Raw genomic sequence first — 22252 nt, forward strand, 5'->3', positions numbered from 1 at the left:
CGATGGCAGCTCTCGAATTGAGATTTGCTTCTTTGGTTTTTTGAGTGACTTAGGCTTGCCCCTTCCCTTTCCTGCAGGTCCTCAGTTTACCCTTGCATTGGATAAAATGGGTAGAAAAGTCTAAGCTCCTAAAATTACTAGTGTTGGAAGCCCCTGGTGCGGGGGGGGGGGGGGGGGTTCCAAGTCTTCAGTCTTAAAGGTCACCTTTCAGCTCTCATCCGGAACATGACAAAGCCACGAGAGTCCTAGTCTCGAGCCCTACGAAGGTCTCAGCACACCTGGAAAGCCAGGGTAAGGCCACCGACCCGCCTCCTTCGGCGAAACAATACCACAGACGTCATTCGCCTGAAGCACCACCCCCACCAGCTCAGCACCCACTGGCGGGCGCATGCGCAAGACAGGAGCAGGCCGGCAGCCGTCCAGGGACCCTAGGTATCTGCACAGTGGTTAAAGTCTCGGAAAGGCCTGGCTCCCTCGCCGGGTGAGGAGATCCCTGGCAGCGGCTATCTAGGATTACCCCCGACCAAAGACCAACGCGAGAAGGTGCCGTGCGGTCTCCAGAGCGTTTCCGTTTCAAACCTGAACTTCCGGTTCGTTAGCCGGTTCCGGTCCCCGTTTTACACTTCCGGTCGCCCTCGGTTCCGCTGCGGCCGGTTTCTGCGTCCACTGCTGCCGGTTCCGCCGCGCTCCAGGTGAGGGGACGCAGGGCACCCCGGGGCGCTGCCCACGGAGAGGCCGTTGGGGCCGGGGACCGCAGCGCAGCACTGGTGTTCGCGCGACGCGGCTTCCACTGGGGCCGGCCGCGGCGGGCTGGAGGCTGCTTGGAGGAACCCTGGGCCGCGTCTGCCCCAGTCGGCGGCCCAGGCCTCCGGCCCCGGCCAGCTCATCGCAGGGGCCTCCGCCCGCCCATCCGGCCTTCTCGCTTCTGTCGTGGGCTTCCCGAGCCCCAGTGGGTTTTGCGTCCCCTAACTCCATCCCTCCCTCCTCCTCAGCCTCCCTCTTGAAGGCATCCGGCCTCGGGTTTTTGAGTCTCTCCTATGCTTGTATGCTGTCCCAGACCATGCACTTCCCATAGCTGTCGCCCCCGCACTACCTCGCAGTTGCTGCTGCTGTGCTGTAGGCTTGTTGAAAAGTTCACCTCCCAATTCCCAAGATGTTAACTTTTGCTGCCGTTAGTTTCAAGTTTTCGCCTTTGCAACATTTTAGTCGTGTGGTCTTGGACAAGTTGTTTTCTTTTTTCAGTTTTCTAATGTGTATAATGAAGACAATAGGCGTTAGTTCAGGATTGCGAAAATCAAGTGAGATAAGTTGTTTAGCATGTTGTCAATTTTCTGTCATCGCCACCATTCGTCTTGCTCTCTATTTAGAGTTTACTAAGTGCTGCCACAGGTGTTATCTCACGCGTTAACACTGTTCTTGTTAAGTAAATATTAATAGTCTCATTTTGAGGTAGGAATTTTGGAATTGACTAGGCAAGTCAGTACAGTATGGTAGAGAGAAGAACTAACCCAAACAGCTGTTCTTGACTCCAGGTTCGCTATAAAGATGCGATCCTTACTTGTGTAGGTTTAATTGCCAGCCACTCCCACCCCCAAATCATTTTTTGGTTTGCAAATCTGATAGGGTCCAGAATGATACAAAGTATTAGAATTGTGTGAGAAAGAAGGTTAAATGTGAAAACATAAAAGGACTCAGGCATTTGCATTGTGTGTTCCATTGTGACTGACCTGAATATTGAGGAAATGAGGTTCAAAAGCAGTTTTAAGGACTATGCATTTTTGCAAATTTTGCAAAATTTTGATGGTGTTTGTTTTGTTATGCTTGGTCCTTTAGAGCACTTGCCAACTTGGAATTCCCACTAGGGGTGTAGGTGTACAATGTTTAACATTTGTATACTACTTTACTAAGCATGCAGAGCCCATGCCATCTGGCATACTTTTTTAGCTGAGAAAATTGCGTCTAGAGCACTGGCTCTCAAACTTTTAGTATGCCTCAGAGATGGAGGTGAGGGGGAGGCTGAGACAGGGATTGTTAAAAAAACACAAATTGCTAGGTCCTTTCTCTCCAACCCCAGTTATGTTTTTAACAAGTTACCAAGTAGGGTCATACTGTTAATTGATCTGAGACCACACTTTGAGAATACTGGTCTAAAGGTGAAATGACTTGTCCAGGCTCATCTGGAGCTCAGGTGATCTCCAAACTCTCTGTGCCCCCCACCCCCCAACACAACATAAACTGTGTTAGTGGTGTTTGCATTCTCAGCTCTTGTAAATTTTCATTTTTATTCCCACCTTCACAGAGAAATAATATTTAAACCATATTTTAGTTTGGCTCAAATTCTCTTTGGCTGTTTATTGAGGATCATAACATTTGTTAGAAGAAGTTTTCTCTAACAGAATACATTGCCCTAAATTAGCACTTTATTTAAATTTCAGTAGAGCAGATATAAACATAAGAGCATAAATATAAGTGATTTTATGGTGCTCTGTTCTAGTGGACATGTTGAAGACACCTTAAGTTTCTAAGTTATTTTTGCATATTATGATTCACAATTTGCCTTCTTGCAGTTGGTCATAATCCAGGGAGAACGCAGTCAAATATTTCATTAAACAAGCGATAGCATTTGGAAATGGAGATTAGGAAATTCAGTTCTCTGACCTGGAAGGGGGCAGGGGGATAGACTTAGGAAAACTGATAGAAAGTTTTAAGAGGGAAGAGACCTCCATGCTTTTGTTGATGAGAATAGCAGCCAGTATTTAATCTCTGTGTGCTTATATCTGTGCCTGTGGGTTTTGTATTTACTGATCTTTGACACCTTGCCTCCTGTAGGTCCCAATTTAAGAGAGGCAGTTGTGATGTAGGGGAAGAAACATGAGATTTAGTCAGAACATGTTCTGTTCCCAGCTTTGTGCCCATGAGCACATTGCCTAACCTTGTTGAAGCCCCGTTTCCTTAATTGTAAAAGAGGGACAGTTCTTATCAACCTTGTTAAATGACATTGCATAAAAACTGTCCAATTTGTTAAATATGGAACACATAATGGCTATACTTTTTATTTAGCACAGTGCCTGGAACACTTCAGCTCAAGTTTTTAGGAAAATAAATTTAGCCAATACTTATTTATGTAGGGCTTACTATGTGCCAGGTCTGTGTGACTTATGAGAGTTAAATTAGCTAATTATGTATAAGACCTCCAAAGTAGGTAGTATTCTCATCCTTAGTTTACAGATGAAGAAACCTAGACACTAAGAGTCTGATAACTTCCCAAAGTCAAATAGCTAATAAGTGGGATAGCTGGGATCTGAACCCAGGTACTCTGGCTCTAGAATTTGCACTTTTAACAAATCACTGTGCCACTTCTCAAGTGTTAAATAAATATGAATGGTCCATCATGGAGGAACTTAACCTGTAGCATAAACCTGGTCAAACAGAGAGGGAGGGATAGGTAGCTGATCGTTGCAGCTTAACAGTCGAACAGGGAGAATCAGACAGAGTATTAGGAAGTAGTAACTTTAAGCCAAAAATTGGGAGGGTAGGGGAATTTTAACTTTGAGTCCTAATTACTTTTGGTGTTCTGGTAGCATTTCTGTAAGGAGAAAATGTTATTTCTCCACCATCAAGTTGTAAAGTAAGACTCAAACTGCATTGCTCCTAAAACTTAGTTACGAGTTTGGCTACATCTTTGACATATCTATTTAAACTTATTTACTTGTATATCTCTTTCTTTTTAGGTATCTTTTTCTGAGTGAAAGCTGCTTGATCATATGTTTCAAGGATGGCTCTCCCTATCATCGTAAAATGGGGTGGACAGGAATATTCAGTGACCACACTTTCGGAAGATGATACCGTGCTAGATCTCAAACAGTTTCTTAAGACCCTTACAGGAGTACTACCAGAACGCCAAAAGTTACTTGGACTCAAAGTTAAAGGTAATTCTCTCCTCACTTTAAACTTTTTGCATTGATATATTTATGAATTTTTATATTAGCTATTTGTTCTCTTTAATAAGTCTTTCCCCTTGGAGATTTCTTTGTTAGGGATATTCCTAAAATTGTTTTATGATAAAAATAAGAATATTAAAAATTACTTGAAAATACCACCACTATTAAGATTACTTTTGATTCCTCTGACAGTTGATGTTTGCTTATTAAACCTTTGGCACAGAAGTCTCAGGTAAAACTGTAATTTCTGACATCTGTGTTCTAGCACAGCTTTTTCATTACAGCTTGGTTCTTGTACTCTCCCTAAATTGTCTTTTCTGCTTCAAAAGTAATGATGATTTAAAATGATGATTTAAAAATTATAGGCAGTGTTCATATCCAGTCTGAAAAGGACTTTCATGGTGTTTGTGTTTGTTGTATCATTGAAGGGTGAATTTTGGGTAGCAATAAATCTCTAGTTTTATCTTAGGTGCTCAGTGTTCAAGACTTTCTGGAAAACATCTTCATCTTGAACGACAAAATAAAACATGAATTTATTTTGTTTAGCTAGTTGAATAAAGGTGTTCCTCTGAGATGGAGTTGGGGAAAAAACAAATCTTGTATTAGTTGCTACTTCTTAGTGTGTTAGACGTTGCTAATTCAGCAGTGACAGTTTGCTAATTTAAGGAAAAAAAAAACTGCTGTGGAATCTGTACCAAAACTTTTAATGTTAGGGTTTTGTATAATGGGATAGTGAAACCAGCACCTGAACTTTAGTGAGAAAACAGTCATTTGCTTGTATTGTAGGCAAACCTGCAGAAAATGATGTTAAGCTTGGAGCTCTCAAACTGAAACCAAATACTAAAATCATGATGATGGGAACTCGTGAGGAGAGCTTGGTAAATGTTTACTTTTGTTACCATTTGTCCCTTTGAAGATATGATTTATATTACACTGTTGTATCATGGTTTTAATTGTGGTAAAATTGTCAGTTTGGCAGTCAGTGAAGAAAACTTCACAATGTATGTGGTATTAACTCAGCGGAAAACAAATACTAGGGAACTTGTTAGTATATAGTTAGCCATAAGCATAGTAGTAGTGCAAATGGTCAAAATAACATGGTAAATCTGCCCAGTGAATGTGTATAATGAATTATAAAATGTGGAAATTTTCTCACAGTGTGTGTTTGAAAGATTCTTGACCTCAGACTGTATCTTTTATTTGCTTTTTATGTTATGCATGTATTTGTTATGTTAAAGACAATTTGGTAAAACTATTTTTCATCTTAATAGGAAGATGTCTTAGGTCCACCTCCTGACAATGATGATGTTGTCAACGACTTTGATATTGAAGATGAAGTAGTTGAAGTAGAAAATAGGTAAGTGCTTTATAGTATCAAAGGAAATGGGTTGTAATGTGAGAAAAAAGTGAATGTTTCACCTGATTTTATTTTTCTATTAGGGAAGAAAACCTACTGAAAATTTCTCGCAGAGTAAAAGAGTATAAAGTGGAAATTTTGAATCCTCCCAGGGAAGGGAAAAAGCTTTTGGTACTAGATGTTGATTATACGTTATTTGGTAAGTCAACTAAAACTGTGCTTTATCTTCTGTTACCCATAACAACTCTTTTTTTTCCTTTTGTTTATTTTTTCCTTCCAATATGAAATATTTGAAAGCCTTTCTTATTATTATAAAAAGTATATCATTCATTGTAGAAAATACTGAAGTCATCTGTAATCTCAAACCCCTAAAATAACTGTTCTTATATTTTAAGTGTATCTTCCAGGGTGTGTTTGTATGTATATCCTTTTTACTTTTGCTTAATGATATTTTGAATATCTCAGTCATTTAATATTATTCATTATGAATTAAAGATACATATTTTTTGGTCACCACTACTCTAGTTTATGGCTGTATCTTAATTTAACCATGTCATTCTCTATTGATTAACATTTCAATTTTTTGAGGATTATTTAAAAAGCATTTTTGATATTTTATCATTTCAAATGATACAGTTTTTCATTTAATTATGTTCAGGGCAGATTCTTTTTTTTTTTAAGATTTTATTTATTTATTTGAGAGAGAGAGAGAGCACAAGTGGTGTTGAGGGGGAGAGGGAGAAGCAGACTCCCCGCTGAGCAGGGAGCCCGATGTAGGTCTCGATCCCAGGACCCTGAGATGCCTTGAGCCGGAGGCAGATGCTTAACTGACTGAGCCACCCAGGTGCCCCAGGGCAGATTCTTAAATTTAAAATTTCCCATGTCAGCAAAAAAAAAAGATGTTTATTTCATCCTCTAATATTGCTAAGAACTGACTAGTTAACTCCTGATATTAGCATGAATTTATTTACCTCTAATCCTAAACTTTAAGTACAGGTCATAAGTTAATGTGTACTTATTTTAAAATTTGATTATTAAGTTAGTTGGGCCTGTCATTCTGGTGGAATGTGATTATATCTGGGAGGTGAATGGCTAAAGTGAGTATAGGTGGCTCTAGTTTGTTTTTCATGTGACAAAATAACGTCTATATTTTAAAGACTACATGAAAACAAAATTTACAGCTTACTATATAAGCCTGAATTCTGGGTATTGCTCCTCCCAAATTAAAAAAATCGATTAATTAAAATTGAATCGCAGTGATATCAAATTGTGTGCTTTCAAAGACATCTGTTTGTCAACCAGTATAATTCAGTCTTAGGTAGTTTGCATTTGAATGTTTATATTACATTTCATAATTTTCATTGATATCAGGTACTTGTCCATGATAACAAACTAGTAATCATCTATGACTGATTTTCTTTTAGACCATAGGTCTTGTGCAGAGACTGGAGTAGAATTAATGCGACCATATCTTCATGAATTCCTAACATCTGCATATGAGGATTACGACATTGTTATTTGGTGTAAGCTATATTTTTTGTTTAGATTTCCATGGAAGTAATCTTGTTCTGTAAATTATTCTGCTTTATAAAATGTGACTTAAAATGACCTGTGGTTAAATAAGATGCATTTTTCATTTGTTTTAGTTAATTTCTGATGAAACATGTTTGACTTTCTTGCATCACAATATAAACTTATATGTATATTTGCCAATACCACTGAAGTAGTTAAATACAGGAAGAGACTAGGTTATGGTGTCAGAATAAAAATGATCTTATTTTCATAAGACCCCACCTTGATTAGGAATTTTTCTTTCTGATCTTTACTGTAGAGTCTTTGATGCTTCAGGATATTGTTGCTTTCTCCTTTCTTTATTACTCTAGTTTCAAAACATTTGGAGAAAGACGTATAAAAAAAATCACAGTGATGTTGTTCTTCAGAAATAAAGGAATATGAATTAAGGAAAATTAAACAGACTAAGGCAGTATTACTCAAATTGTGGTCTGTGGACCATTCCAGGAACTTACAGGTCTGTGATAAGATCATGAGTTTGCTCCAGAAAGTAAATTTACTACATTACTGAGCACACTATTTAGTTCAATGGACATTTTGTTGTGGCAAGACTTTATTGAGAAGAGAAACTATTAATTTATATCTTACCTCCCCACAAACATTTAAAGTTGCTTCTTGGCAAGCCATAGGCAGAAAAGAGCTATCCTGATTGTGAATTAAATAAAATCTCATCATGAAAAATGTTACGTTTAATTGTACTAGGTTTTTGCTGAGTGACCACAAAGGTGTTACTTCAATCTTTAAATTTCCTTTGTACTTTTCCTTTTAATCAGAGTATCTCCATTTTTCAGTATTAATACAAGTTCACAGCCATTTAGATTAAATACATAGTTTTCTGGTTTATAAGATAGAGGGAGGAAAGCTTCCTGGGAACAAATTTTGTTCAACTGACACCTGAGATGACATTTGAGAAAAAAGTTTTTCCTCTAAATGTTATTAAAGTAGACTTAGAAATTTAGAGAATTTTTTACAATCATATATTTAAAATAAGTTATTTTTGTAAATTATGATATCTAATGGTAGTATGTTGAAAAGGGCACTTCACTTTGGAGCTAAATCAACTAGAGTTTAATTCTGACTTTGTCCTTATTTTGTGATACTGGGCAGGTCAGTTAATATCTCTGAGCCTCAAGTTCCTCATCAGAAATGAAGATATGTAAACCTGTATTACAGGGTAGTTATAAGAATAAAAGTATCAGTACAGCAAGTAGTACCATGTCTGACATACAATAACTAATTAATTGGAAACCCTTTTTATTAGCTATGAATATTTTTGTTTTTCATCTGGGGATTGTAGACCTAAAATAGATACTGAATTTAAAAAAATTGTTTTTCCCAATCTCATGATTGTTATCATTGTAGATGTATCAGTCTCTTAAGATTTTAGTTCAACTGACCAGTTTTGTGTGGAAGGTGATTCTTTCAGTTGGGTGTTTGTGTGCTAAAGACTTTTATTTTGAGAACTCAGGTACCTCTTTTGTCTTTAAAAAATACATACACATACACATACTGTAAAAATTAAACTCCTTTTCCCTTTTTAACCATTTTACTTGGTAACAGCTATGTAGTTTAGTCCAGTAACTTGGGACCAGAAAGGCATATAAAACTGAGGGTTGAATTTTAATATCAGTGATCTCAAAACTGGTTGGTGTCTGACAATGAGCAGATACATAACAGATAGAATTTATGAATTTAGTTGTGGCAGTTTCGTTGTTAAAAGCTCCTAGACTCAGTGAGCACTGAGTTTCCTGAGCCTGGTAAAATGTTGATTTTTATTGGACCTATTGATCTTTAACATCAACTTTTGGCACATAACATTAATCTGCTTATATTGACATATATGCCAGTGCATTGCGTGGCAGTGGGAACATGGAAGTAAATTAGAGATCCGGGTACCCTATATTTAAATGTGGATTGTTGGAGAACAGTGTCAGGGCTGTTTTTAAACAGGAATTTAGGTCTTGATTTATAAATTTCCTAGATTCAAAATTCTTTTGAACATTGGTTACCTGCATCTTTTAGATAAAAGTTGTTAAAATTCTATTCTGCGCTGATGCACTAAAAGTAAGTTTATTTTTATAAATACTTAAAATTACCGTAAATATGTTAGGAATTATTATTTGTGATGCATTTGAGCTTTTAATCTTGCTTAGAAAACTTACTTATACAGAAGAAAAAATTTTTAAATGAAGTTCAAGCTTTTCATTTGTATCGTATTATCATTCTTCATATTTTAGCCGCAACAAATATGAAGTGGATTGAAGCTAAAATGAAAGTAAGTGTTAGACAATCCATTTAAGAATGTTTTGAAATTGCATTTGTCTTTTTAGAAGTTCCAAGTTAAATTAATTTCATTCTCATTGGAGGGCATTTAATAGATAAACAGTTGGCCATTATCAGGAATAGAGGTGTGCTTAAAGTCTGGTTAATGGTGGAATGTATTGTGTAATTAAGTCTTTTTTAAGAAAAAGTACAGCAGAGCTTCACATCCTTTTTTCCCCCGTTTTACAATAATGCTTTTTTTTTTTTCCTCCTTCTTTTGCTTTGGTGTGTAATAAAGAAGTGATGTTCTTCTGAAATATGTAACAGGATGTAATCTGTTTCTAGTTTCTTTTCTTTGGACTACCATTTGTTGGCTTAAATGAAACTAATAAACTTGGTAGTTGTTGAGCAAGGTGTGGTTGGTGGCCAGTAGGGTAGAAGGTGGCATTATGGGAAATGGTAGCTGGAATATTGAGAAAGCCTGGAATTTTTCATATTATTATATTTTAACCACATGAATATTTGTATTTATAGGAGCTGGGAGTGAGCACAAATGCAAATTATAAGATTACCTTCATGTTGGATAGTGCTGCTATGATAACAGTTCATACTCCAAGGAGAGGATTAATAGACGTAAGAAATCATTTTACTTCTTTTTAAAGTTTTAAATGTTTATTTTCTAGTATACTGTTTGTATTTATGTTGGTGGAATAAAGTACAAAAAGAGTTGAGAAGCACATTTGAGTGGATAATAAAGTATCAGTTGAGTTTGACATAGGAAGATGTATGTAAGGTTAATAGATTGGTATTTTAATGATAGAATTAAGGATCTTGAGCAAGACCGTCAAGAATGGTCATGGATAATTATCCCATGATGATGGCAGCACAGTGTTGCTCAAAACAGAGTAGGTGAGAAAAATACTGAATATCATCGAGGAAGATACTAGAAGCAAACCAAAACATACTCACCCTACCCTATATAAAACTGATAAGTAAAAGCAGAAAGCATGATGCATGTACTTTGGTGTGATGTATATGTAACCCTGGAGAAGAGCAACAAGAACCACCAGAGAAAAGGGTTGGGCTAAAAAGATTAGGGTTCTTCACTTTGTTTACTCATTGAGTAACCAGTCCTATTATTGAACTCTTATTTGAAGGTGTTATGATAGTCACTGTTGGAGACATGGTCTATACCTTTGGGAAGCACATGAACTAATAAGAATTGGGGAGAACTTAGCAAATTAGGAAAGCATAGAGGAGACTATTGAAATTGTCAAAATCATAAACAGAATCCTTTAAATGCATGGAGATTTATTCAATAAAGGAAATACTTCATATGTCAAGGAAAAAACACTATTACCTACTAAAGTCGTACATTTATAAAATCTAAACACTAAAAAAAAGTTGGGGAATGTTAAACATAGTCATGTTTATAATAGTGAAAAATTAGAGAAAGAAAAATAAATCTGGTGGTTGCCAAAGAGGAGATAGGTGAGGGGATGGGTGAAAAAGATGAAGGGGATTAAGAAAGACAAATTTCCAGTTATGAAATAAGTAATGGAGATAAAAGTACAGAATAAAGAATATAGTCAATAATGTGATAACATATAGTGACAGATGGTGACTGAGCACTGAGTAATGTATAGAATTGTCGAATCACTATATTGTACACTTGAAACTGATATAACACTGTGATAATTATACTTCAAGAAAAAATGAATAAATCCTCAATATCTAATAGGGAATTGGATATAAAAATTTTTGTTCATCCATAAAATGGAATGCATTTTTGATGTAACAAATATTTGATGTAACAGAATATTTAGTGATTTAAAAATTTTTCATGACACATCATTAAAGAATAATTTAGAGAGCAGTATTTGCAGACTGTTAGAAATAGTTTTTAACTGTTATTTAGTTCAGGTTTCCCCTTAAAAGAGCTATAAACTGTGAAGCTGCTGGTGTTTATAAAAAAGACTGGAGGAGGGGCACCTGGACTGCTCCAGCTTGGACTCTTGATATTGGCTCAGGTTATGATCTCAGGGTCCTGGGCTCAAGCCCCACTTAGGGGCATGGTAGGCATGGAGTTTGCTTGGGATTCTCTCTCTTCCTCTCCCTCTACCCCTCCGCCTGCTCCTGCACTCTATCTCTCTCTAAAATAAAATCTTTAAAAAAAAAAAAAGACTGGAGGTAAATATATCCTTCGTAATGACTGGATTATAGTTAATTTAAAATTTTCCTATGTGCTTTTCTGTGTTTTCAGTTTTTTTCCTACAGTCAGCAGTATTATTTCTTTAATTGAGAACAAAGTAATCCAAGTTTTGGCACTTGACATAATTAGAAAATGACAGCACTATTTAAGAGGATGTAGGATTTTAACCCTGGGTGTCATAAACTAAAGCTCTTGTCCTATTTCATGAAGCTTTTGTTAGCTAAGAAAATGAAGAATCTGGGGTGCCTGGGTGGCTCAGTCGTTAAGCGTCTGCCTTCAGCTCAGGTCATGATCTCAAGGTCCTGGGATCGAGCCCCGCATCAGGCTCCCTACTCTGCGGGAAGCCTGCTTCTCCCTCTCCCACTCCCCCTGCTTGTATTCCCTCTCTCGCTCACTCTCTGTCAAATAAATAAATAAATAAATCTTAAAAAAAAAAGAAAAAAAGAAAATTAAGAATCTGGCTTACTGTGTCAGTCATATTTGTCTTGAAGTATTTGGTTGGTTTGTTTCAGTAGTAAACAAAAGAGTAAAAAACTAAGGCAAATAAAATTAAAATATTTTAAATAATAAAATAATTTCAATAATATTCTTTGTAGTAGCTAGGACACTAAGAAAAAAGGCTTTCTCTATATTAAAATAAGTTCTAGAAAGAAAAAGAAAAACCACCTTTTAAAATGACAACCTTTGTTACCATTTATTTACTACCATTTAATCTCCTATAATTATTATTATCATATAATTTCATATTACCGTAAAAGAGACTCCTGTCTTCAGCAAAAAAGTACTTCTAAAAATTAATTTATTTAAAAAATTTTTCTGAATGTGTAAAATAAGCTCATATGATTCAAAAATAAAAATAAAGTATGTAATGAAAAGTCTTCCTCCCTCTGGCCCTTTAGCCACTTAGTCCTCTCTTCCTACTGTTCTTGTGTGGTCTTACAGAGACTTTATGCAAGTACCAACAGATACGAATATGTAAGGAGTTATCTTTTTTGAAGGCTCATTTTAACAACTCAGAAATAAAAGTAAGAATTTACAAATAATAGTGATTTTGAAGTTAACCAGTTGCCCTAGAAATTGTGCACCTGTGCCACTGAATAAGACAATCAGTTTTCCTCTACAAAATGTTTAAATTCTGTATTAATAGAACCAGGCACTTTGTTCGTTATTAAGGTTTTCTAGTTTTGAAAACAGACCCCATGTGACACTCAAGCTCTAAGGGGCATGTATTAGCCCAGGAAGTCATGTGACTGCTCAGCAGACAGTTAAGCAGTTACTTTAAATTCTTACATTTTATTTTTTTATTTTATTTATTTATTTTTTAAAGATTTTATTTATTTATTTGACAGAGAGAGAGCGAGAGAGGGAACACAAGCAGGGGGAGTGGGAGAGGGAGAAGCAGGCTTCCCATGGAGCAGGGAGCCCGATGCAGGGCTCAATCCCAGGACCCAGGGATCATGACCTGAGCCGAAGGCAGACGCTTAACGACTGAGCCACCCAGGCGCCCCTAAATTCTTACATTTTAAATAATTACTCCTCCTTTAACCCCAAATCTTCATGTTAAAATTATGGAAAGTCTTACAGTGGGTTTAGGTAGGTAGACATGAGCAGACCTTTCAGAAGTTAACATCGCGAGATCCGTTGTGCTTTAAAGTGTGTTGCATCTCAGCTGTGGTCTGTTCACACGGCCAGCCGTCACTGTCCTACAGGAGGAAAGGAGTGCTCTGACATAGTTTGGGCATTTTGAGGTATCTCTGCTTTTAAGAAAGGATGAACTATTGATAAAATTGGAGTTAAATCAAAACTTTTGTTCTAAGGTAAAGCCTCTTGGTGTTATATGGGGAAAGTTTTCGGAGTTTTACAGCAAAAAAAACACCATAATGTTTGATGACATTGGAAGAAATTTTCTAATGAACCCACAGAATGGACTAAAGGTAAGACTTAATTTTATGCTTACGTAATCTGAAATTTGTGGTGGAACTTGAGCACTTGAATTTCCTAAATTTTCGGAAGTATTCTGGTCACAGGCAAGAAAGCTTACATATCTAGAAAAATTCATTAGTTGAACATTTAGAAATTTAGAAATGAATTTAGAAAAATTCATATAGTTGAACATTCTCTCTCCCACGTTGATACCTTCTTGGGTTGCCAGCTCATCCAGGTATTTTCTGTTTAGTTAGCTCTGTGGAACACCATGGGCTTACTCACATTGACTTTCAGCATCACAAGTGAAAGCAACAGACATTTTATTAGGGATACAAATCTTAGGATTTCTGATGTTCTGGTTAGCTGGAAAGCTGGCAGTAACGGTTTATTTTTTCCTTTTTAAACCGAAACAGGTTTTTGAAAACTCATACAGGGCAACTAGAGATCTTAAGAATTATAAAATGCCACAGCTAGGAATCTCAGTCACCTTGTCTACCTTCTTAACTTTATATAAACAATCTGAGGATCAGAAAATTTGTAACTTGCCCAAAATCATGTATGTGACTGGTTAATGACAGAATCTGAGTTAGAATCTAAGTGACTTGATTCCTAGGCCAGTGGTGATTTTAGCATGAAGTCATATGCAATCTTGTATAGGCATGATAGTAACATTTAATCCTGGTAGCATTGTAAATTGGTAAGATAAACATCTAAAACTTTACATTTCTGGATGTGGTCTTTAGTGTATGAGGAAAGGTTAGAGACAGAATGCTGATCTTGGTAGTGAATTGCCACAATTATAAAAGCTGTTGACTTGGAAGAAAAGTACTTGAGGTGAATTGGTAGTTATGTTCCTCTCTAAAAATGGTTTCTGTTTGAGGCTTTGGGAGAAATGTTTTTCTTGTGTGTAGTTTGCCAGGTGTGAGATACAGGAATAAATTCTTGAGAAAAGATTCAGTTGCTCTAAACCAAATTCTCTATGAAACTAATGGTTAATACCTGTTCAGGAAAAGAGGTGAAGTCATGATCTTCAAGGATGATTTTTGAGGAAAGCTTTAACTTAAAAAAAAAAAAAAATACGACCATTAGTTTCATATGTGTTTAGAAGAAACTTTATTTTCCTAGCCCACATTTGGGCCCTACTTATCTTTGGATGCAGAGATGATATAAATTTCTAGTTCTTCATATTACTTTAGAGCAGGGTTTTTTTTTTTTTTTTTTTAAACTAGGCATTCTGTAGAATCACTGAAGGAATTTCTAAAAATACCTGTCTACAATCCCCCCAAATTTTAATTCAAGAGAGGTATTTTTAAACATTCCACTGGAAATCTCTCATATGTCTCCTTTTGAAAACCTCTTTTAAGAAGGTAGTTATTAATGGGACGCCTGAGTGGCTCAGTCGTTAAGCGTCTGCCTTTGGCTCAGGTCATGATCCCGGAGCCCTGGGATCGAGACCCGCATCGGGCCCCCTGCTCCGCAGGGAGTCTGCTTCTCCCTCTCCCACTCCCCCTGCTTGTGTTCCCTCTCTCACTGTGTCTCTCTCTCTGTCAAATAAGTAAAAAAATATTAAAAAAAAAAAAAGGCAGTTATTAATGATTTACCCACATTGACATAGAAGCAGTTTTGAAATTGAGAACTATTCTTCCTGTGTTTTGTTGTCATGGTTTCATAATGTTCTTGATAGAAGTCTCAAAAAAGATTTCACAGAGATCTTAAAGATGACTGCTTATTTTTAGAACAGTAAACTTCTAATAATATAAGCTTGCTAATCTTAAGGTTTGACATAGAATATAGAAGACATTGTGAATTATGAATACAGTACTGAACTAAAAAAACTTTACTTTTGGTCATGGATAAATCGATACTCTGAAAATTTCATTTTTATTTATACAAGGAAATGATACAAGAGAATGCAGATAATCTAGACCATCTTAAGTTCCTAAAAAGGTTTCTTTGATATGAGACTACAGTGGTCATATATATTCTGCCCTGCTAGTGAGATCATTTTTAAAGAATGATACAATAAGTGATTATGCTAGAACAAGTGAAGGTAGTTAAGTGAATAGTAGACTTTTTTCCACTTAACTAGCTTAACTTTTAGATCCAGAGTCATCAGAGTATTTTAGTTTTGCAATTTAATAGTGCTTACAACCAAATGTTAAGAAAGTAACAGTAACTTAGCAGGGCCTTGGTAAACTAGGAATCACATTGTACATTGTATATTAATAATTTAAAAGTTAACATGTTGTCTTTACAATTTTTATTTGAATGAAGGAATACTTTGAAACATTACAGTATTGCCCAAGATTATGTAGAAACTCATTTCACTACATCACAATATCATGCCTCTTTACTTCCAGCCCCAGGGCTTAAGCAGGGTCTGTTTCTTCGAGAGAATCTTCTCTTACCTCCCACATTCATTGCTGCTGCTGTGATACAGCACTGCCCACTCTACCTATTTGGAGGCAAGATCTCCTACAAGTGCTTTGCTTCTGCGCAGACTCACTTTGGTGCCCTTAAAGTTGTGGGAGCCTGGCTGACTGACAGCTGTGGAGGTCCCTGGCACCAAGCTGTTCTGATGCTAGTAGAACAAATGGAAAAATGGTGGTGTGTTTTTCCAATAACAGAAACTATTTAAAACCTTTCCTCTTCTTAATAGGATATGGACTTCTTTGGGTTCATTGTTCTCAACCAGTGACAGAATTAAATGTCATCTGTTTTTCAGTGTTACTATGTAAAATTAATAACTAATAAGCAGTTTGCATTTTCTCTAAATCACAGTAAGGATATGTTAATACTTTACTAAGGATTATTTCTTCAGTCCTTATATGTGTGTTTTAGGAGTATGATTTAAAAAAACAGTTTTTATAAAATGAAAAAAATCCAAATATAAATAGAACTATATAGGAATTATATAAGGAACTCCTACATATGCATCATTCAGTTTAAACAACTTATTAATTCATGGATGATTATTTTTGCTCTATATGCTACCTGCTTCCCTCTCTGTAATATTTTGAAGCAAATCCCAGAATATCATTTCATCTGGAATTAATTAAAAACTTTTGGAAGGCTGTCTTGAGTTTTATAAAGATATTTGAGCTGGTGTCTGAAAAAGCAAAACTCCTTATTTGAACTGTGACATAAAGAAAAGTGCTTAATATTTATAATTTAACGAATCATTATAAAGATAACACGTGTAATTACCACCCAAGTCAAGGTATTAATATCCCTTACTAATTATGATTCTCTGCTCTGTCTGCCATCCTGACTTTTATGCTTTTGAAATAAATGCTTTTCATCATAAAATATATCAACCTTAAATATTTGGAAAATAGACTTCTTTTTATGGGAAAACTTGTGTAATTAAAAAATATTTTTATGGAGACTTTAATGATAAAAATGCTTGTGATAAAATGTGAAAGGACATGTTATATAAATGTATAATATCTTAGCTATATGAAATTTTATAGAAAAATAGTGAAATGAAGATCATCATTGTTAAAATTTATCTCACTCCCCTGTTGGATCATGCTTGTATTTGGTTAACTTTTTATAAATTGGGTGGCATGAATTAAGTTACTTATTTAGTAAGAAGCGTCTAGATTGATAGAAGAGGAAAAAAATCTAGCAGTTTTGCAAAGTAAGAAACCATGTAGGGCTCAAGGGCTGGAAGAAAGTTAGTGTTGTCAGGTTCAGACTGAAAAATAACATAAGGTACATGAGGTAGAAGGGCTCTTGGCACTGTAAACGTTATACACGGACTGTCAGTTTATTTCACTGAGATAGTGCAAAAGTCATTTTTAGTACTGACATCCTTAGTAATATTTTCATCTCATTAACTGAATTTGAATGCGAGGATAGTGTAGATTTGTGCTAGTTTCCTTATTGCAGTGTGAAGTGTTGGATGTTTGTTTTCTAACAGATAAGGCCTTTTATGAAAGCGCACCTAAATCGAGATAAAGACAAAGAACTTTTAAAATTAACTCAGTACCTCAAGGAGATAGCAAAATTAGATGACTTTTTGGACCTAAACCACAAATATTGGGAAAGGTAAGTGCTAATTGCTTATTCATTTCCTTTTCACAGTAGTGAATGAAAACATTGTCTGGTGACACATAATTCTGAACTTTTATTTAAGATGGGTGAATTCTGAAACTATTTTCTAATGCAGTGACATCTCCCCCAAAAGTATTCTTCCCTTTCATCTTAACCTCTACCTTGTTCATAAACCTGCATCTCTTAAGATCTTTAATACTTCTAGGAGGGAGGATTTGAGACTGGTACACATTTGTGTTGCTACTTACAAATTATTTTGTGACCCACTGGATAGGTCACTCTTTTATGAATCATATGGGAAGGTAGTCCCTCTTCTCATACTATAAAATAAAGTCAGGATAAAGTAAAACACACTCAAAAGTTTCCTGTTAAAAATCACTCTACAAGTAACCTCTCTGTGTAGCAGAAAAATTAGAAAACTATAATCCAGTAGAGAAACAATTACTTAATGATTTTCCTTTCCAGAGAGAACCACCATTACCATCTTGATGTATGGTCTTCTAGTCTTTTTTCTAATCACAAACATAGGCACACATCTACATATAGCCTGCCTATGAACATCAAGATTCTGAAGCAGGGAAAACCTCTGGGGAAGTGGACAGGATTATAGTGTACTGCAAGTAATTTTTTGGAATTTGGTTTTTAGGGATCTGCTTGCATTAATACAGCAACAAAAGAAACTGTTCGTGTAATAACAACAGTTTGGCTTTTCGGATCACTCTGACATATAGCTTCTTAATAGATAATTCTCATAATCCTATTAGGAAGGTAATGCAGGCATTTTTATCCTCATCTCCAAATTATTGATGATGTAACAAAGGCATGGAGTTAATAAATGCCACAAAGTGAACAAGTTTTGTACCATTAAAACGTGTCCAGGTCTTCTGATTTTAAGAGCTCTTTCCCCACCCCATACTACTGAGTATAGTAATTTGTAAATGTGAAAACCCACAATCGTTACTCAAGAAAAATAAGATTCTTTCTTTCTTTCTTTTCTTTTCTTTCTTTCTTTCTTTCAAGATTTTATTTATTTATTTGACAGAGAGAGACACAGCAAGAGAGGGAACACAAGCAGGGGGAGTGGGAGAGGGAGAAGCAGGCTTCCCGCTGAGCAGGGAGCCTGATGTGGGGCTCGATCCCAGGACCATGGGATCCTGACCTGAGCCAAAGGTAGACACTTAACGACTGAGCCACCCAGGCGCCCCGTGGAAAAATAAGATCTTTAAATGAGTTTGAGGTTCTTTTTGGAAATTACAGTGTTAATATACCACTTTCACATGAGGTAGTCAGGCAGTATGAAGGGAGAGAATGCAGTCTCCAGAGCCTTGTTTTGAATCTGAGCTCTGCCACTTTCTAGCCGATGGAACTTGGGCACTTAGCCTCTTCGTGCTTGTAAAATAGGAATAAGTTCTGAAAGAAAGGTCTGCATAGAGCATTTGTGAGGATGAGTGAATTAATACCTGTACTTAAAACAGTGGTTGGCACATAAAACAATCAACAGATATTAGATTATTAACAATTATTACTCATCTGGAGAAGTTTTGTTATTAAAATGAACTTCTTTTGGGAGGAGAGTTAGATTGTTATTGTGAATTTATCATGATACAGCTTAGACATCTTTATTTTATTTCTTGCAGGTATCTGTCAAAGAAGCAAGGACAGTAGTTACAAGTTATATTGGCAGTTATTGAGGATACTTGAGATCACAAACTTCTTGCTTTTATGCTAGAAATCATTATGATAGTGCTGGACACTGCAGTGAATATCAGACTGCTTATACTTGGTCTTCCAGTTTTTTGTAAATTTAATTTTGTATTTTTTGAAGATCATAGCAATATGCTAAAAAAATCCTTTTTTCCCCTATATGAATATACTGTTACTCTTGAAAAATATTTTCTCCAGCATTGAGTACTGAGTTCCTCCCCCCCCCCCACAAAAATCGACAAAAATGTATACTCAACAATGTCATTTTGTGGCTTTGGAAACAAGTTATGTCTTGTGTTTTTGTCTCATTGTGTTGTTGTCTGACTAAATCTAAGACCAAACCCATCTTGCAACTACTGCTTTTCCCTTTAAAACCAAAAAAAAAAAAAAAAAAAAAAAGTTTTTGCGTAAGGATCCTAGTTTGGTATGCTTAAAATCACCAAGAGTTTTTTTATTCCTTTGTCATAGACACAGTTTCTCTTCTTACTGTGCACTATTTACATCTCTAAATTTTGAGCTGTCTCAGTTTGGTCTATATGTGTGTCCGTGTTTTTTGAGTAAAACTGGAAAACGTCAGCTGTGATACAAGTGTGTCTCATAGTATGAGAAATAGAAAACATAAGCCTGAAGAATAAAAGCTAAGGAACAAAAGTTATTTCTTTTTGGTGGCTAAGTAGAAGCACTTCTGCCTAAAACCGTCGTCATGAAAGCAATTAAAGGCAATACATTTTTAAGGGGACAGCCCTAAAAAGCATGAACAAAAAGTTTTTGTTCTGTTCCAGCTATATCTTGTCTAAGTGCAAACACTGTGTCTCAGTGAAAATATTTAGCCATAAGATTAAAAAAAAAATTATTTGCAATGCTTACGCCTGCAGATATGTAATGTGACCACTGTTTTGTGTTGACAGTATTGCTTTATACAGTTCTTGTATTTGAAAGGAATCTGATCCTTTCAAATAAACATGGTGTATATTGTTCTTACGGGACTATTTCAGTGGTGTAAATAATAAATACTTTTTCTTAAAACATTGGCTTTGCTCTCTACTGTTCCAAATATTTTGCCTCTTTGTTGAATCACAAAGTGAAACAAACAGTAGGCTGGGGCAAGGACCTCTTGAAAAAAACTAAACGTGTATGGTTTAAAAGTGTGAATATCACTATTCATTCAGAATTGGTTTTAGCAGCTACTTAGATATGTTAAATTACTTAGTTCTAATAAGTACCATGTTTTCAGGAAGATAAGCTGTTTTCTTTGTGACAGGTTATTATAAAGACATACAGTGCAGAAGAGTTTGAGAACCCTTAAATAAGATGATTCAATTAAAAACATATTTCTAAATTATGAGGCTAAATTTAAATATTTAAGGATGGAGTAGAATTTTTTGGAATATTCATTTCACTGGGGCATTTTCCCATTGTAAAAGGCAGTTTATTGTTCCAAGGTAGGCATGGAAAGGGCTTAATCTTAAGAAAACTGAACACTTTAGAACTGTTTAGTTCAGTAAAGAGCAGAACATTTTCTAAATCAATATAAAATACGAAAGTGAGCAAGCCTCAAAGCAAAGTAGGACTTTTAAAAAAACATTCTCTGCCATTAGGTGGTGCTCAAACCAAAGTTTATTAGCTGGTATGCAAAATTTAGTTCTGGGAGAACATTGTCACTGTCGGCTTACTGAGATCACATGTGTCAGCTTACTGAGATCACATGTGTTTTCTAATAGAGTATTGGCGTTTTTACTTTGTCTTCTGCATCTCATAATTTATTGAGCAGATCGATCTACCTCTGTGTATGTGGCTCACACAACATAACCAGGCAGATACATAGGCTGATGAAACAGCAAGTTAGTTCTATGGTTTATATGTTCCTAACTTTTAAGCAGTTGGTTCTTAGTAAAGTATATTTAATCTAAAAATTGCAGAACATCATTAAACCTTTGATTCAGAGGGCACTTGGAGATCTAGTAGCCCCTCAGGTCCTTTATGAAAATCAGTTATTGGACTAATGATACCTATAGGGGTTACTCAGTTTTAAAAGCAAAGAATAGATATACGGGTCATTACAGTGAGTAACTGAAATGTTCTTTATTAAAGAAAGTAAAAAGACTGTCAGTTTTGTGGAGGAGGTGGAGCTGTGTAGGGAGAGGGGGACTGGGAAAGAAGAATATGCAAAAAGGAAAAATGCAAATCACTTAGGTTATTGCTTGGTTTTTAAGTGACGGTTGCCAAGAATAGTAATAAAACATGTGAATAGTGAATAAACTGGGTGAAGGATTTTCTCATCCCAAGTAATCAACAGAACTCTCAAGGAAGAAATTGTTACAGTTTCCCCGAAAGTATTTTTTACATCAAAATTTATTCTTATTAACTGGAAAGCAGCCCAAGAGGTGTCGCTAGAGATAAACACTTAGATATTTATGTAAGGATATACTAGTTTTTGGAATTGCTTTGGAGAAGCTATGTCGGTCTTGATGGGAATGCTAAGTATTTAGAGCTTAAAGAGAAATCCTTGAGGATTAGTTTGACAGATTTATCAAAGACTTATGAGAAATTAATGCATGATAAAAACTAGAACAGAAATATCAGACATCCTGTGGGTTTAAAAAAGGCTATTAATTACCTAATATCCATGAGTTTCCATGTAGAATGGAAAATCTTACAAAATCTCTGACACTGATGATTTTTTAAAAACTCTTTGGAAGTAAGCAAGCACTTCTTAAATGCTGGTATAAAGATACTTCCTGATATAAAGTATTACTTATTAAAACCTGATTTCCTTCTGAAAAGCTTTAAAAGTTCAACCTATCATTAATAAAACCATTTATAAACAGTGGGAACACAATCATTAAAAATATCAAAAACAAACAAAAAATATCCAAAACAGATTGCTTAAACATTAGTGATATTTCCATAAGTCAATATGGTTACAACAAATGAGTTACATTTTATGTGTGTAATTTGTGACAGTAAAGGCCAAACTGAGGACTTTTGAGGAACATATAGATTATTAAAATGAAATAGACAGTTTTAATTGAATACAAATCCCTCTTAATCCTATTACCAACTCTTAATTCCCTGGAGCACTTCTGACTACTAATACTTCTTGTTATGTAATATGTAGGCACAGCTATAGTTTCCCAGGTGAGGCCTTAAGAAGAAAAGGCAAGTGATTTGTCAGAAAAACCTGTGGCTAGAATCCCTCCTTACTAACAGTGGGATCTT

The 22252-nt window shown here is 35.7% G+C and overlaps 1 protein-coding gene across 1 annotated transcript; it reads left to right on the forward strand.

Moving 5' to 3' along the window:
• The first annotated feature begins 359 nt into the window (after positions 1–359).
• Positions 360–19643, forward strand: UBLCP1 (ubiquitin like domain containing CTD phosphatase 1). The gene is made up of 11 exons (XM_032403637.1): positions 360–692; positions 3732–3929; positions 4728–4819; positions 5213–5298; positions 5382–5497; positions 6723–6821; positions 9108–9145; positions 9667–9765; positions 13162–13278; positions 17196–17323; positions 18967–19643. Exons 2-11 carry the CDS (start codon positions 3776–3778, stop codon positions 18992–18994), a joined length of 957 nt encoding a protein of 318 aa, XP_032259528.1. The 5' UTR covers positions 360–692; positions 3732–3775; the 3' UTR covers positions 18995–19643.
• The last annotated feature ends 2609 nt before the right edge of the window (positions 19644–22252 follow it).

Source organism: Phoca vitulina, unplaced genomic scaffold (genome assembly GCF_004348235.1).
Source record: "Phoca vitulina isolate PV1807 unplaced genomic scaffold, GSC_HSeal_1.0 scaffold6, whole genome shotgun sequence".
NCBI lineage: Eukaryota > Metazoa > Chordata > Mammalia > Carnivora > Phocidae > Phoca > Phoca vitulina.